The sequence below is a fragment of the Rhipicephalus sanguineus genome, chromosome 11 (assembly GCF_013339695.2).
Source record: "Rhipicephalus sanguineus isolate Rsan-2018 chromosome 11, BIME_Rsan_1.4, whole genome shotgun sequence".
Lineage (NCBI taxonomy): Eukaryota > Metazoa > Arthropoda > Arachnida > Ixodida > Ixodidae > Rhipicephalus > Rhipicephalus sanguineus.
The window spans coordinates 90,185,066-90,202,421 of NC_051186.1; the positions used below are offsets into that span (position 1 = coordinate 90,185,066).

The 17,356-nt window shown below is 44.2% G+C and overlaps 1 protein-coding gene across 1 annotated transcript in view; it reads right to left on the reverse strand.

Moving 5' to 3' along the window:
• LOC119373735 (uncharacterized) overlaps window positions 1–17,356 on the reverse strand; it is a 45,228-nt gene that overhangs the window by 13,735 nt on the left and 14,137 nt on the right. Inside the window, exons 2-4 of the mRNA XM_037643800.2 lie at window positions 15,353–15,489; window positions 15,205–15,287; window positions 2,538–2,630 (exon numbers count right to left, since the gene is read on the reverse strand). Coding sequence (XP_037499728.1) covers window positions 2,538–2,630; window positions 15,205–15,287; window positions 15,353–15,489 — 313 coding nt within the window. The remainder of the gene's footprint in view (window positions 1–2,537; window positions 2,631–15,204; window positions 15,288–15,352; window positions 15,490–17,356) is intronic.

A 17,356-nucleotide genomic window follows, 5' to 3' on the forward strand; every position in this document is an offset into this window, starting at 1 on the left:
GCTCCTAAAAATTAGCGCCGAGTGCACTAAGCCGCGCGAGGCTGGGTCTCCGCAGAGCTTGTGCGCAACTTGCTGGTCCTGGCGTCGCTAGGCTTTACATTCTTACCGCTCCATTTTAACACGAAAGTGTTTTATGCCGGGGTCCATGACGGCTCCACTGACGTATTTCCGTCATGGATATGACGTTGTAAAATATAAAGACTAACAGTGGGTAAAAAAAAAAAACACTACAATAAGTTCCGTCACCGAGAATCGAAGTTACGACCCCTCGCTCCGCAGCGCGCAGCGTGAAACGATTCGGCCACGGACGGCAGGTTCTTCGCAGTGCTAACGGCGAGCTATTTGTATACACCATTTGCCGGTGGCTGTACTAAGAGATCTGTGTTATAGCGTGTTTTCGTTAACACTAGCGAGATGGCGTGAAGGGCTCGAAGAGCGCGCTTGAAAGGTGGTCGCCGATGCGACGAGCGCCCTCGTCTACAGGGCGTGGACGCTTGTGCGTGCGCTTATCTCGTGATCGCGGTGGTTTGTACGTCTCACGTTGAGAGCACGAAGCTCACTTGGCTCACTGTAGCGGCCGCTTTTGCGAAAGGAGCGCGGTGCTCACGCAGAAATAAGTTACAAATGTGACAGTTAGTCCGCTCTCATCCCGTGTATCTTCATTCCGCGCGTCCTTTCTGCTTGAGCAGCGCGTTGCAAGTTTCGAGCTTCTTGCCGTTCTTCGCGTGACATTACAATTTGTTGGTGTAGCATTCAATCCTTCGTCCTTGGGGCGAAAGAATGCGCAACAAACGCTCAACTGCGTCTGTGAAGACACGTTTCACTTTCGTGTTATACCGATTCCTATGACAGAGGTATCAGCCATGTTTTTTACCCCTTGCTATACTTTAGAATACATGGCTATGCTTTCTGTGTTTTAATGCGAAGCTTGCAATAACTGACCTCTCAAGCTGGCGAGGTGGCGATGAACAAGAAACCCTGTTCACTCACAGCTGGCGAACACCAAAGAAAGCTTAGCCGAGAGACACCAGTACTTTTGCCCAACGAAGCCTTGTTGAAGCCGTTCCGCAACCCTCTCCTTCAGCACCATCGCCACTTCCAGACGTTAATCAGACCCCCCCCCCCCCCCTCCCGTAGATTGCGAGAGGCAATCACAAGTGTTTAGCCATAGAGAGGCTCTCTGCTTTGACGCTCATAGCTTTTTAAATGGGGACAGTGAGCTGGGCTTGCCCTTACCGAGGAAAGGGGAGGGGGGGGTAAGCATACGCTGACATGAAGACAGGTAGTGGTCTCACAAGCAGAGGAGACTTGGACAATGCTCCATCCACCCGCATGTTTCAAGCGCATCGTCTTTGAAGCAAGACAGAAAGAAAAGGCCATCATCTGGGTTCTTCTCGTTTCATTTGTATTCGTTCTCGCGCTCCGTTTCCATCATTATTAGGCACTTAGCCGTGCCCTTTCATAGGAGACAGATATTAGCGCTTTTTTCTTCTTTCTAATGAATCACTATATATCATTATGAACCCAAAACAACTTGCCCACCTACAGGTTTTTCTACAAAGAAAAGCAGTACGTTAGGCAAGAGACCGCCAAGTTCCGCTTGACCCCGTTTCCCTGAAGGTTTGGGGGCTCCTAAATATTTTTGTCCTTTTTTTTGTTTCTTTCTGTCTTCATCTTTCTCTGTCTATTTCTGTCTCTTACTTTCGAACTTTTTTCTCTTTATTTCTCTCTATCTTTCCCTTCCTTTCTAGTCTTTCTCTCCCCCCTCTCTCTCTCTGTAGTAGTTATCTCGCCTTCTATCTTGTGCTCCCTTCCTTTACTTTGATTCTGTCTATTTCATTCTCTTTGTCTCTGTACCCGTTCTCACCGCCACATCTCGCCTCTTTACCCTCACTTCCCTCTTTCACATCCTTGATATGCTGTACAATACAAGACTATTGTAGGTTCTGTCAGCGTGCCTCGATAGCCGAGTGGTTACGATGCTCGCCTTCGGATCGTGGGTACGCGGGTTCGAATATCGCCGCGAATTGATATCCTTCTCTTCCTTTTTATCTCCCTTTCTCTACTCGTTATCTTGCCCATCAGAGTTATTGCATCCCACGGCGGACAAATCGGCGCACGTGTTGTGGGAGCGAAGCAGAAGATGAAGAAGAGGACGAAGAGGAAGAAGATGACAGATAGCGCGTGCCGGATCATGATGATGACAATTTTGTTTGCACGACACACAGCAAACCTCTATCATAACAGCTCTGCTATAAATTACACCAGAAAAGCGTGAGCAGGCCGAGTCGCCGTAAACCAAAGTGATGCAGAACATCAATTTGTCAAATAAGCCATTGATATGTATCACTGGTATATAAATGCAGTTAATTGCCGCGAAAGAATGGAAATATAAACAAGATGCCTCCCATGCATCGTGCTGTCAATATTAGTTCCCGGACGATCGTAAATGCTATCGCCACACGTCTCAGTGCATAGTTTATATTTCGTGAGGCCTGTAACAAATGAATAAAAAGAATATTTGAAATCGCGCATACCTCGCGGCTCGGTGAACAATGTCACATTGAAGATACCACAAGTATAGCTTTGATACGAGTAAAGAAGCTGGTCCATCGATTGAAAAGATGTGCCTGCAATTGAAAAAATATACATATTTCAAAATACGCAAGTTGTTATCTGGTGCTTTATATCATCATCATCGTCCTTAGCCTTTCGTATGTGTACTACAGTACGAATACTTCTTTAAATCGTTTTCAGCCTACCCTATCATGCGCAAGGTGATTCGTTGTATGCCTCCAAGTTTCTTATTTTCTTCTCTCCACCTGACCTTTTCCCTTCGTCGGCCGTGCTTCAGATCTCTTGGTATCCATTCCGACATTCTAAACGGCAATCCATTATCTGCCCTTCTCAGGACGGCGCTTGGCCAGGTCCATTTTTTGTTTCTTGATACCTACTAAGATATCCACAACCCTTGTTTGGTCTCCTATAGACTTCAGTTTTTCCATCGCCAAAATTACGCCTAGTTTCTTTCGTTACATTATAAAGTGCGTGTTCCTTAGCTTTATATCGAGTTCTCTTGTTATTCTCCAAGTTTCTGCTCAATATGCTAGTGTTAGTGGCAAAATACAAAGATTGTACACTCCGTTTGAATGGCATTGGTAACTTACCGGCCAGTATTGGAGAATGCTTACCATCACCATTCCATCCTTATTCTTTGGTGACTTTACTTTACATGGCCAGGCTTCCCTCTTATTATTCTGCCTAGATATGCATACTGTGCTAATGATTGAATGCTCCGGTTATTTATTACAAAGTGACGCTCCATTGCCGGTGCAGCTATCATTATCATTGCCTTCTGCATATGCATCTCCAACAGTAGTAGAGAGTGTTCGTAGTTTATTCATCAATGACCTTTTTTTTCGCAGATCGTCACCTTCATTGCTGGATAGTATGATGTTTTGTGCAAACCGTCAATTGCTGAGGTATACTGCAGTAATCATTGTTCCTCTTTACTCCCAATATTGCCCTTTCAATGCTTCTTCTGAACAAACAATGCTTGACCGACCCCTTTCTTGATTGGGATTGGTTCACGCTATTGTTCAGTTGAAACAGCGTAGCTGTGGAAAATACTATTTGTGGTCCCTAGTGACTGTGTCATTTGCATAAGGGTGTAATACTCCTTCTCGAAGTAACGTCTCCAAACCGCTGATATCTCTACCCTGGTCGAAAGTTATTTCGTAATTTGTGAATGCCGTATGAAGCGTTCTCTTTTTCGGTAGATTTTGTAATTATTTGACTAATCACATGCTGGTCATCTATGGTAACTTGAGGTTAGCTGAAGCCCGCTTGTTCTCTATGTGGATTATTGTAAAGTGTTACTCTTATCCTATTTCAAGTTACCTTAATGGATACTTGCTTCAGTACGACTAGTCTGTCGTCAGTTATTCAAGGCATTAACGTCTCCCTTTTTGTGCATTTCTAATGTCGCGTCGTTCTTCTAAATCGCTGGCACAATCGAATTGGAAATGCATAATGTGCATGTCGCAAGTTTCTTAAATATTATAGCTCAGCCAACTTTGATCTAATGGCGTATCATGCCAACTTCTCCGGCCACTTTTCCGCGCGGCTTGTCTTGTTCGGTCTTTTTCACCTCCTCGATTGCGCTTGTAAGTTTGGTGTTACATTTCATTTTCGTTTCACTCGATGTGCGGTGACATACATTTCAGCTGTGCAGTTCTGAGTAAAAGTCTTGAATTACTATCACTGCGTCATCAAAATTGTTACTAATGTTACATTGCTTATTTTCATGGCATGCGTAACTGTCCTGCCCATACAGTGGGTGCTTGAGCTGCCTTGATGTTGCCACTGCTTTAGAGTCATGGCTCTACTACTCCAGCTGCGAAACGGAAAAAAAAAAACACTTGGTCCCGCGAATATAACTATGTTCAGCCAAGGCCAGCGCCGGTAAAAAAACGTCAGCGAAACTCCGCCACCGCGAGATGCGCTGGCTGCATTCTTGTTCACTGCGCCTTCGCACAGAGCACGCCGATGGCGCTAATCAGCGTGTGTGTTGACTTGTAGTGCAACATGCTAGTTCACTTGTCACTGAGCGTAGACCTCTCATCGTCCTTGGTAAATTAAGACATGCACTAAAGTTTAATATCTGTGCAGCAATGATCTCGTGCTTCCCAAAGAAAGCAAAATGGTGCTATTCCTAGAAAAACTTGGTGTATGAATTTAGCACCAGCGCAAATAGACACACACAAGACAAACGATAAACCCACGCAAGCTCTGGGTAGCGTTCATGTGTACGTGTCATTTCTCTTGTGGGTGTCAGTTCAAGCCGGTACTTCCTTTCTCCATATAACGAACTCCCCTAAAAAGAAGAACTTGGTGTAACCGTGTTAGACAGCGACATACTTGCTTTACTGTTATATCTACCTTCTTGATGTTGAGGTTTTGTACGTCGCTATGTTTGCTAATCTTTATTCGTTCTCGCACCTCAGCTAATTCTCTTAAGATGAAAACCTTAATTGTGAGATCAGGCAGTGACCTATAAAAACGTGGTGTGTGGCACGGAAACCCCCATGACCTAAAAAAATGTGGGACGTCGCACAAAGTTTGCCAGAGCAAAGCACGGGCCATCCGCGCGCGCTGGGAAACCTATTTCTCTATTTCTCTTTACTTCTCTATAGAGCTGGGCGGCCTTCTCTTTTCATTTAGCTCTCTCTTTCTTTCTCCCGCTTTTTTTCTTCTCTTCTCACAGCTTTTTCTATCGTCTTTGTCTGTTTTATTTCTATTTCTTTCTTTCTCTCTATCTTTTTTTACTTCTTTCTATTTTTTCTCTTTCCATCTTTATTTTTCTTTCTTTCATTCCAATCTTTGTCCGACTCTTCTATTTCTCGCTTCCATCCTCTTCCTTTCTTTTTCTATATATCAGTTTGTTTCTTTCTGTTTCCTTGATTCTTTCTCTTTCTTTCTCTTTCTGCATTTCTGTCTATCTATTTGTCTCTTTCGGATTCTTTGTACGCTATGCTTTACTCTCAACCCTTCATATCTCCCTCCTCCTCACAACCACTTCTCTTTTCTATCCACATGCTATAAGATACTATATAAGGCTATGCTATCCGATACAAGGGCTTGCTATGTTCTGTCAGCGTATGTGGATAGACAAGTGGTTAAGGGCGCTCGCCTTCGGATGTGGGTACGCGCGTTCGAATCACGCCGCATCATGAAGAATTTTTTTCGCCCACATTATCTTTTTTCTTATGCAGGGTATCCCAGCTATCACGCAGCACGATTTAAAAACAGAGGAATGGCGTTACGCGAAGCAAACGTACTGCATATTGCTTCTTGTACAATGAAGCAAACACTGCTATTTTTTATTTATTGAGGTTTAATTAATTAGTCATAACTATATTTGTAACTCGACAAGTACTCACCGAATTGTCAAAATGTCAATGAGGCGTACGTAGGGATCTTCAAAGGACATCTAACTGCACAATTTTTAACAACGTACTAATTACATGCTCATTTTTCCCAGCTGGTAAAGAAAGCCCGCGAAATATGAAAAATAACACGTGACTACGCTCCCACCCGCAAAGGAAACCAGCGCCCTCAAATAAGCTTAGTGCAAACAACTGCTTTGCCTGTTGTCCGTTCCGCATTTTGGCAGCGTTCCGCATTTTGGCAAGGGTAGAGGTCGGGCGCCAACGATATGCGCGCAATTTCGCTGGGATTCATTCCGTTCAATAGTACGCCACAATCATCCATATCTCACGGCCGACTGTTCTCATTGATAACGCGGCAGGTGTTCTGATTACGGCCTGACTCTGTAAAACCAAGCGGTGTGTTTCTTAGGCCGGGGAGTGAGTGGCGATAGGGCGATGCGTTTTTTTTTTTTCTTTCTGCATTTTTTCCTTGATTCTGTCTACCTCATACGGAGCCTGTTTGAGGGGGCTGGTTCTCGATGCGCGCAACAGTCTAGTCACGTGTCACTTTTCATAATTCGTGGGCTTTCTTGATAAAGCGGAAAAAATGAGCGCGCAGTTAGCACGTTGTTGAAAGTAGCGCAGTTAGATGCCATTTGAACATGCCTACATACGCCTCATTGACATTTTGACAATTAGGTGAGTACTTCTAGAGTCACAAATATAATTATGACTAATTCATTAAACCTCATTAACGAAAAAAATAGTAGTGGCTACTCCAGTGCACTAGGAACAATATGCAGTAGGTTTGCTTCGCGTAACGCCGTTCCTCTTTTTTTAAATCGTGCTGCGTGATAGCTGGGACACCCTGTATATTTTATGTGCGAAGCACCATAGGAGCTCGGGTTGTCACTGACTGATGTCGTCACGGTGTGTCATGTAGTCACGGTCCATCATAAAACGGTTATGCACCACAAACGTTGGGTAAATCCCGCTACTGGGGGGTAAATCCTGATCCACAAAATGGGGTAAAGCCCAACAAATAGCCGATATCGTTAGTGGCCCTGAAACCGCCTTCCCTACATGCCGTAGTGAACCGAAGCCGGGCGTGTGCGGAGAAGAAGCACTTTAGTGCTGAACTGAAACCGAGCATGTAGGGAAGAAGTAGAAGAGAAGAAAAAGTAGAGAAAAAAAGAAAAGGGGGAATAAGAAGAAGAAGCAAACGAAGAAGAACAAGAAGAAAAAGAAGAATAAACACCTTAGGGTTACAATTAAACAAACTATGCTGCCTTCAGACCCAGTTTTCCAGCGGCGTTAGTGGAGCGGAACCACCCTTCCCTACATTACCGGTGTCAGACTGGGCACCACAAGCGCTGCATCTCTCGAAACACTGCATGCTTCGCACCTCCCCAGATATCACGTTAACGGAGCTGAAACATCCTTGCCTGCATGATTCGCACCTCCCCAGTTTGTTTTTCTTTGTTGTCTCTCTACTTCTTTCTCCGTTTCTTTTTTCGCCCTCATTCTGACCTTCAGATATATCCTTCACTGTGTGCTTCTCCTTTGCTATTCGCCATACAAATCGGCGCACGTGTTCTGGGAGCGAAGCATAAGGTGAAGAGGATGAAGAGGAACAAGGGGACGAATGGAGGGCGTCATGGTTCATAATGAGGACAATTTTGGGTCATGACACATTACGCCAAGCTAAAACAGCTTCGCAGTAAAGAAACAAGGTGCCAGTGAGAATCGAACCCACGTGTAATGTGTAGAAGCAAGGTATTCTACTGCAGAGGCAGGCCCGTAGCCAAATATTTTTTCCGGGGGGGGGGGGGGGGGGCACCTGGTGAAAACCTCGACTATCTGAGGAAAATACCTATTTTCATTCATTATTTTTGGTAAAAACACCTACTTTACCGAAATCTCGGAGGGGGGGGATAGTAATCCCCCCCCCCCTGGCTACAGGCCTGTGCAGAGGCACACCTGTGCTTGCAATATTTGTGAGTAAACCCTACCAAGGCGTCATATGTAGTGAAGAGTCATGTTAGCAGCGATGCAAATATATTGCTTGGCAGAAGCCTTGTGCCGCACTGGGTCGCACACCACGTGAACAGAACATGAGAACGGTCTGCTGGAATGTGTTCAAGTGAAATGTAGCTTCGGACAAGTGACTCTGTGAGGCGTGTTTACCGAATAATTAACTTCCGTCATTTGTGCGACGTGCCACGGTTCAACTTCTAGAACTTGAATCTCGAACTTGTTACCAGAACAGCTGAAAGCAGGCGGTCAAAATCCCCTCGGGGTTAGTAGCCTTAATAAAGCAACGTCTATCCCTGTAAAGGTGTTGAGTTAACTGCAGCTGAGTGTAGCAGACAGGAAAAGGAGTTAGACTGCGAAAACAATTAGCTATTTCAATGAATCAAAGGTAGTGCAGCGTCTTCATCTCCTGGATGCGGTAGATACACTACACTCTCGCAAGCAGAACGAAGGCACTTAAGGGGTGTAGGAAGAAGTAGACCACATTTCTTGGCGAATATCTCAAAAGGGTAGGTGCCTACAATTTATGGACCAATATCATTAATAACTCCAGTTATGAGCTTTGCAGCTTACGCGTCGGGCGTCCTTCTTTATGTGCTCTGCCGTGGTCATCTATACCGAAACGTTGTTGAACATAGGCGGAATTCTGTGGATTCAACCACGTCAAGCACTCGCTTCCGCGGTATCATATAGCTGCGAATTAGCTGCCTCTTTTTTTGAACGCGGAATCCTTAGGTACAAGTAAGCTGCACCAGAACGCTTTGCAAAACACGTGGTACAAGAAAATTATGCCGCCACTATCATCGACGGTGGTGAGTTGCCTCACATATGTCCTCCCCTAGCCTTTGGTTAAAACCCGTATAAGCGCCTCAAGGAGAGCTGTCATAGCTATTCGTCAGGCTGAAATTTGACATCGGCATCACCGTCGTCAGGAGGTACTGCATTAAGCCTACCCGCAATCATATATGATTACCCGCTTGGAATAACCTGCGGGAGGGAGGTAAAAATGCCAAGGGGAATAAAAAAAAACGTTGGTATCGTTCACGTGCTCATGTGTTGAATGAGCATGGGGGTCTCTGATCATCGTTCAGAGGAGAAGAAAAAAAATTGGACCATCTCCCCGAAGGGAACGCTGATGGGATGCGAAGCAGCAGCGTTGCGCACGGGTGGCGTCACGGGTTGAACGGCGCTAACGCGGCTGCTGCGGTTAGCGCTGGAAGATTCGTTTGAAGCGAAACTCGGTGTAGCGTTTACTGGTGTAAACGTTTGTTTGAAACGCAGACACGGGAGGCAGCCGGCAGCTGCGGCACTCCGGCGGGTGAGGGAGAGAGTGACGTACGCGTGCACTTGCGAGGGAAGCGTGCGAGGGGTGCGTGACCTACTTGGCACCGCTCCAACACCTGCTCCGAGGGAAGCGCGTTGCCTCGCGTTTGTGCGGACGGACGGACAGCGTTACACAGACTAGTCAAAGAGCTGCTACGCATCTAAAATCGGCTGTCTTATTTTATATGCTCCATTGCGGTTGTTCCTTCAGCAGAGCGATATCTAATAGGCCTGCAGGCGCACATCTCAGGGAACCGCTCTATATTATCTAAATTATGTTCAATAGGAGGAAAGAAAACTTCAAATAACACATAGAATAATAGTGGGACGTTAAAACCTACATGAATAGCAAAATCAAAGCATTAGATAGATGTTATTTCATTGATTTAGCAGTACTATCGTAAGCAGTATGAGCATTAACACGCGAGCAGCGCGCGCCGAATATACTGAAATCTGCATTCGATGGGCACTCGGATGACTGTTAAAAATAAGATGGAAAGGCAGCGCTTTTCTGAGCACTGTTACTACCCCCACCACGTGCTTGCTTTTACGAAACAGTGAACGTATGACAGATAACGGCTCGAAATTTGTGCGCCTGTTGTTCTCAGGCGCAGCAAACTGCACTTCTTTGTTCCCATATTACTGTCTCGATTTTGTTGTGTGACACAGGCGTACACGCGTACAAGCACACACACACACGCACGCACACACACACAAACACACACACACACACACACACACACACACACACACACACACACACACACACACACACACACACACACACACACACACACACACACAGACGACGAAACTAATGGATGAACATATAGACAGCGGTATTTGGCGCAGCACAACTATCGATAGCAAATAGCAGAGATAGCAGTCAGCGGTGGTATACCTTCGCCCTCTGCTTTGTTTTCCCGCCTTATCATCGCAAGCGGCTGGTGACACACCACCAGCTGCCGTTTTCTAACAGTAATAGCGAGGCGGTAGTGCCAACAACTTGCAGAACACATTATTTCTGTCAGCCGCCGCCGCAAATCGTCCAACGTCAGGTTCGAGGTTCATTGCCACGCGCTCGCGTGGTACCACTTATACTGCTTGCGATAGTAGATGCGACCGGTTTTTGGTCAGCTGACATGATGAAGAGATTTTCCTAGCTCTAATAGCAATTATGCGTACGAAACGGCACTGCGTGGGCGTTGAGTATCGAGTGTCATGCATTCGGTCTACGTATCATGCTGATGAAGCCCTTTTCGTTCACCGAATATAGATCTGCATTGTGCGGCTAACAACCTATGCATGCGAACATGAGATAATTTATCATGAATGTGGCCTGACGTGATGAAAAATTGGTGACCAGTACATTTCTCTGCAGTCGAGGTTTCGGCATGTTGACCACCTTCGTCAGGACAGTAAGCAAATTGCAAAGCAGCATGTTTATGTAGGGCACGTCAATTCCCTGAATCTCGCAGTGCGAACAAAAAACACCGCAGTTTCACCGCAAGGGCGAAGCAATGATTGCGATAGTCACACATTGTAACGTTACACGAAGTAAGGCTGGCAGCTAACTCTTTGAGATCCAGTCTCGCGTAACTCTACAAAACGATGTTGTAAGAGAATGCGGCCGTTGCAGCGAGGGAAGCGGATGTCGCACATTCTCTTCGCGTGAGAGCGCAGCACGTAGAATGGTATACAAGCAGTCCGCTGATGCCTGCCGAGATTGCGCACGTGCGAGCGAGCGCGACTGTTCCCCTAGAATTGAAGTGCACAGTTGCTGCTCGATCGACGCGGACTTTATACTTAACATGCCGCCAACGGCAGCGGCGTCAAGTTGATAGTGTCCGTATAATTGTTATCGCAATAAAAAAATTTGAAAGCACATGTACCACGTCTCCACTGTTTATGGGCGGAATAAAGATATTTAGATGTTTCATGGTTATATACCAACAAAACTAGTGTTTGACATTCTTTGTGTAACAAAAAGAAGAGAACGAGTAAAACCTAATTCACGCGTTGTTCATAGATAATTGCTCAACCTGTTCTTTACCGGCAAACGTAGGGTCACTTTAAACGAGCCAACAGAAATGATGAAATACCTAATGCATTTTTTTCTGCATGTTACAGTTTCAGTTTCCTTAAGTCAAGTCAGTCCGTATGTCAGTTCTGACGCGGAGCATCAGAACGCCTCACATTTGGGATGAAGCAGTAAACTTTTACTATCCAGGCCTGTCTTATATGTCGCCAAACACCGCAACTGAAGGTGGCATTTGAAAAAAAAAATGTGACAAGCTAATGCAGACACATCTGTATTGGTTAGTCGAACATTCGTTTTTCAGAAAAAAGTTCGACTGGTTTTGTACTACATTTCATGGTTTTCGAGTGCTCATTGTTCGGCGTTCCTGTACGTTAAATTCTAGGGTGTTTTTTGAGTAATGGAAAAAGCCACGACCTGTATAATATCTTCCAGGCAATCAAGCGTTTTCCACTTCGCCCTTAAGGACCAAGCAACCTCTCTACGATTCACATGAAAATATTCCCATAAGAACTACCTGGTTCATATAAATGCAGTCTTTCTCATTCAAGCCATAATTTTTGCTATAATAAAATATCACATTATCCAGCGGCATGCACTAAATTTGCTAAAAAATTGGAAGGTTATCACTCCCCTTCTGAACTACATATACACGTGTCGGGCCGCCCACATTAGGATCTAAAGATTGTTTGAAAGCCCAATGGTTCTTTGTCTTGTTATCCAAGATATCATTGGCATGCATAGCAACGATCACACTAAGGCCAATAAAAACCTCTGCAGTCGAAGTTGGTTATAAATGAGTGACAACGCGACCCCAAACAAGTTCTTTTTATGCGACCTTTGTTTTAACAGTGGGGAAAAGTATCGGTTTGCAAAATCGAATACCTGGCTCGCACAAAAATCCAAGATACGACAACGCATTATTCTGGCTTTCAAAGCTACTATAAACGACCTCATTTTTACCTGTCTCCGTGTGGCATTTAAAACTTCGATTCATATATATGACGCGACCAAAGAAATGTGCTTTTTCAGCTGGATGGCCGAAATTCCGAAACTTATTAAACGATCAAAAATGTAGTTGTGGACTGTATTGCAATATTTATTGAGGTTTTATGTTACCTTTCGAGGATTGAGCATGTGAACCAAACATTTCTTCCTTACAGGCGATATCACGGTGACTCTCGCGTTTTTGGCTACGTAATTAAAAGAATAAATGAGGCTGAAACGAGGTATGACCAGCGAAAGAGTGTTTAGTTCGTTATAACCAATAGTTCGCCGTATCAATATTTGTTACACGAAGGTTCAACTGTACTTTGTTTTGTTTTCGGTAGTGCTGACATTGAGAATGGGCTGGCGAATAGTACAGCGAAACTAAAATCTACAGACATTTACCTCGACGAACGGAAGGTGCTCTTTTCTGAACTGATGCACAATAGTACAAAGGCCGATTTCGCTGTTTCCAGAGCGAATTTTTTGGAAGGTCACGCATATGTAGAACACACCAGGTGGCAACACGGTAGTACACAAGTAGCCCTTGCTCGAAATATGCAGAAGTGATAGCCATAAAAACAATTGGAACATGAGATCTAGTTAAATTCACACTGGTTATGTGTTTTGCTTATTCGGGATGTTGGCGCTGCAGCCACACCTCGATGATCAGCCATGGAAATGTTCGTGCAATTCGGAAAAAGTAAATATTACTGTGCGTGTGCAGCAGTTATCTTGAGTTTAAAGGGAATGAAAACGCCAACCAAAGTTTATTGAAAACTTTCGGCGCTTCCAAGCCAGCACACTAAAAAATGATCGAACAAAATAGATATCTTTTTGTGCCGCAATAATAATCGTCGTCTATCTCGCGTGTCTTTCCTCTACGTGCGCCCGGTACTTCGAAGTCACAAACAGAATGCGCGATATCAGCGCTTGTGTCGTCCATTTCTTCCTTTGTCCAAGTTTTTCGCCCAGTTTCCACATAATGCATTACCAACTCGTCCAACAGTCTGTTCTTCTAAGCAATATCAGCGTGGCATAGAATTCTTCAGGGGAAAGTGGCGAGATCAGAGTATTCAAGAAATTAGACACAAGCAACCAAGATAAAACTTACTGCTGGGGCACAGAAGGACAGCACTTTCACTCGATACTTTCTTCATGTGTGAATGGTTTCTTCAGGGGTGAGAAGGCACAAAAGTTTGACCATCGTATTAGCCAATGCGGTCCTTTTGTCTTGGCAAAAGACAGAAACTACCTACCCTTACACGTTTCGGAATCCTGAGACATTCAGCTGACGTCAGGAAATATCAACTGTTCCACGGGAGCTCTGCCATCCATCGTATTTTCAGACATTGAAACGTATTGTCAAGGCATGCTACAAGTTTATGCGAAGCTTGACGCATGTATACGTGGAATGTACCGAAAGCGTATATAAGCGCTGCCACCTCAAGCCTTCTCACCCCTTAAGAATAAGCCGGTCAGTCCTGAAAACGTTAAGAATTTCCGAATATGCTATGATTTGACCTTTAGTTGCCTTTAATCTCCGCTGTTTCGAAGCAGGCAGATATGTGCCGAAAGTTTACTTTGGTTTTTTATACTATATCACTAGTAGTGTTTTCGTTTTCGCAGCTTGGAAATGTATTGTGGCAGTATTAATCATTTCGCTATTTTTATTCCAGTCTAATGATATATTCTTACGTTCAGAGTCTAACTAAATAAAAATAATGTAAAGCGACCCTAATACAAGACTGAGGGGCCTAAGACTGTCACTCGCACTGACCGTGCTGGTAAACTACTGATTACCAGTCGGCCATATTTCTTTGCTCAGTCGATCCTTGCAATCGCCCCCCCCCCCCTCCTCTCGAAGGCCTTTTGCACCTGACGTGGTCTTGCACTGACCCCACTGTCGGAAGCTTTGCAAGCTTTCTGCACCTCATTTGGTAGTGCGCTCGCTCCGGGATCGGTGCATCTATGCAACGATTTCGTGCGATGACTTCGACACGTGATCTCATGTCATGTGGCGTCATCGTGGCTTCAAGATGACGTAGTAATGAGGTGAAATTGTGATTTTATGAAGTCGTAATTCCTGTTCGCGTGGGTTCTAATGTCATTTGTGCGGACACCGCCGCCGACGCTGATGGTTACTTTTCCCCTCTTGACGATGCATCTAAGACCTCTTTCTTGAAAAATAACTCTTCACTTAATCCGGAAAACCTCGAATTTCGTAGCAGTTTGCTGAAGTGTTTACGTAATCGCCGTTTTTACTAATTTCTACTAGCTATATGACTAATTCTATTTCGTGGCGTACCCCAATGCCCAGGCTATTATATAAATCCTTAGGTTAACCCATTGCCTCTAGTTTAAATATTTTAAAAACATTATCATGGTTTTCGAAGGACTCGCATTGGCGCTTGACAAGGTGGTCTGGAAGATTGCAAAGGGTGTTGCTGGGTACTATTTCCACTAATAAATAAATAATAATAATATGCTTCTTAATAATAATTCTGAATAATTGAGAAATGATGAGTCAATGCCGTAATGTGCAGGCTGCACATTATTACTTCCGGTTGCAGTGTGCGTACAGGTGCTCGCTCGTGGCGTCTCGCACAGCTGATTGCGTAGCTATTGTGTTGCACAAATAAGAAACACAAAAAGCAATGGACAGTGGTCTGATGTGTCTGCAGTAACATAACGGACGAAGTGATTTTTTATGACAACCCATAGCATTTCAGAATTCATTTATGAGACCTGCTGTCTGTTAGGAGGCACTTGACAGTTCGTAAGTTGCTTATGTCACTGAGTAATACTTGAGAAAAACGATAGTTGCGCCATTTTCGCACAAAATCTAATCATTTCTACAAGGAAACGTCAAAGTTTGTGGCAGTACATTACCATGGTACTGGGCTACCATCATTGCGTCATACACTTTGCTGATATCAGTCTTCTTAAACTGTCCCAATAGTTTCTCCTTGTGCCTGTTTAAATTATTCGCATCAGTACATATACATAAAATTTTGAAGGTGAGATTTTTGAAGCTTACGTGGTGTGATTCCCTAAATAGCTTCTGTCAAAAAAGGCGTATTTCATGCTTGTTGTCCAAACGAAATCCATTTCACAGAATTTAGATGTGAACATCGTCGTGTTTACTATCCATATCTTTGCGTCCTTGACGTAAAACTGCAAATCACACAAAAAGATTCCCTTCGATGAAGCACACGTGCACAGGGTGTCGTATCATACAATGCACATTTACGTAGCATGTTCAGCCTACAAATATTACGATATATAGACAACACATTGAGAAGACAATGGAAGGCGCCTTTCGTAATGAAGGCATTTCGTAAACAGTTAAACATTTTCATTTCGAGTGTGCCCATGAAATGTGCCTAATTTACTGTACATTAGCATCACCATACGCGCACTCTTATTTTTCTTATTTCCAGCATGATCTTTATTGCATGCGAAGCAAAGAGACATTGCCGAAGCTGCTGTAGCCAACTGCGCCTTTTCACATTGAAAAATCATTGTCTGAGTGCGTTTATCAAAAAATTATCTTATTCCTTGTGGCTTTCAATGTGACTTCCCTTAACCATAGAAAAAAGATTCCGACAGAAATCGGATCATACAAATCGGATCGTACAAAAAGAGGTATGTCTTCAATTTTTTATGGCATTGATTTCCATACTTAATATAATCAAAGAGCATACAACGAATTTTAGCTGATAACAGATTCCTGGGAAGAGTAATTCCTTTTTTATGAAGTGTGCTCTTTCATAATAATGCTGTGCCGTGGTAGGTCCACTCCGGCTCAAGCAAAAGTTATAGGCAGAAATGTATGTGTAGTTCATACCTATTAACGAATATAGATGTCATTTTAATCAAAAGCAAGATTATTGTACTGCTATTTGCCACTGTTTCTGCTCCTTTGTAAAATAAACTACACGAAAAAATTCAGCAGATCCGACGCGTTGTGGGAATTGGTTTTATGCGAGGCAGTCATCGAGTACTTGTATGCTGGATATTATGGCTTTGAGCCAAGCGTTACGAGGTCGATCAACGTGTTTTTGTACGTGTAGTAGCTGTGTGCACATCGTGGGCTTACCAGGCACGTCGACAACACTGTCATATTTAAAGGGTAGCATGTGGTGCGACGTAAAGTCACCCTCACGTTAGAGCACACACGTCAGTTCCGACACTAAGTGCACTGTATGGTGCAATCATGTGAATATCATGCGTAACTTCCTTTAATGTACTCCTGCGGGGTCGAGCAATGCTTGAATATAGCTTGCTGAATTATAGGAATACAAATGTAATGTTCATTTGACTGCTTGAAAAGCGGAGCCAACTCTGGAACCACCGACGTTAATATGGTATGACGCCTGTATCGTAGGAGTACGTGTGTGGTGTTCATTGCTTTCTTGTAAAATTAGATAGCCAGCACCACCACCACTATTGACGTTTCACCGGCATTACGCCTGCATAGGCTGTTTTTCCAAACCAGTTTACGGACTTGGCGTGGCACTGTGGTAGAATACCTGACTGCTACGCAGAATGCCTGGGTTTGATTGCTGCTGCGATTGCTATTGTTATCATTTGCATTCGTCGGGTCAACGGTGCCGATGTCGGTTTTTCTTAACACTCTCGGGTGTAAATTACCAATATCTGTTCTCGACGTCCCTGGGTAGATATAAACTGTCAATCACCTGTGGCGCATACCCGTACATCGCGGCCGTGGTAAACGGGTATGTGTCAGGAGGAAAGGCTTTGACGACGTACAAGACAGGATTTTGGTGTTATTAATGTCGTGACCCGACAGTGATATTCGTAAAGCCTCTTTCCCCCCCCATGCCAATTTTGGTGAAAACCCAGTTTAGGAGGTTGTCCATGGCAGCCACGTTCCATTCACGCGCACTTCTTCTTCGTCGGCTTCTACCAGACATCACTACCTTTATACGTCACAGGATTCCCCCTCCCCCCGAAAGAATGCGCGAGTTTAACAACAAAACATGAACAAGCAGAGTGTTAAAGCTAAAATGTCAAAACG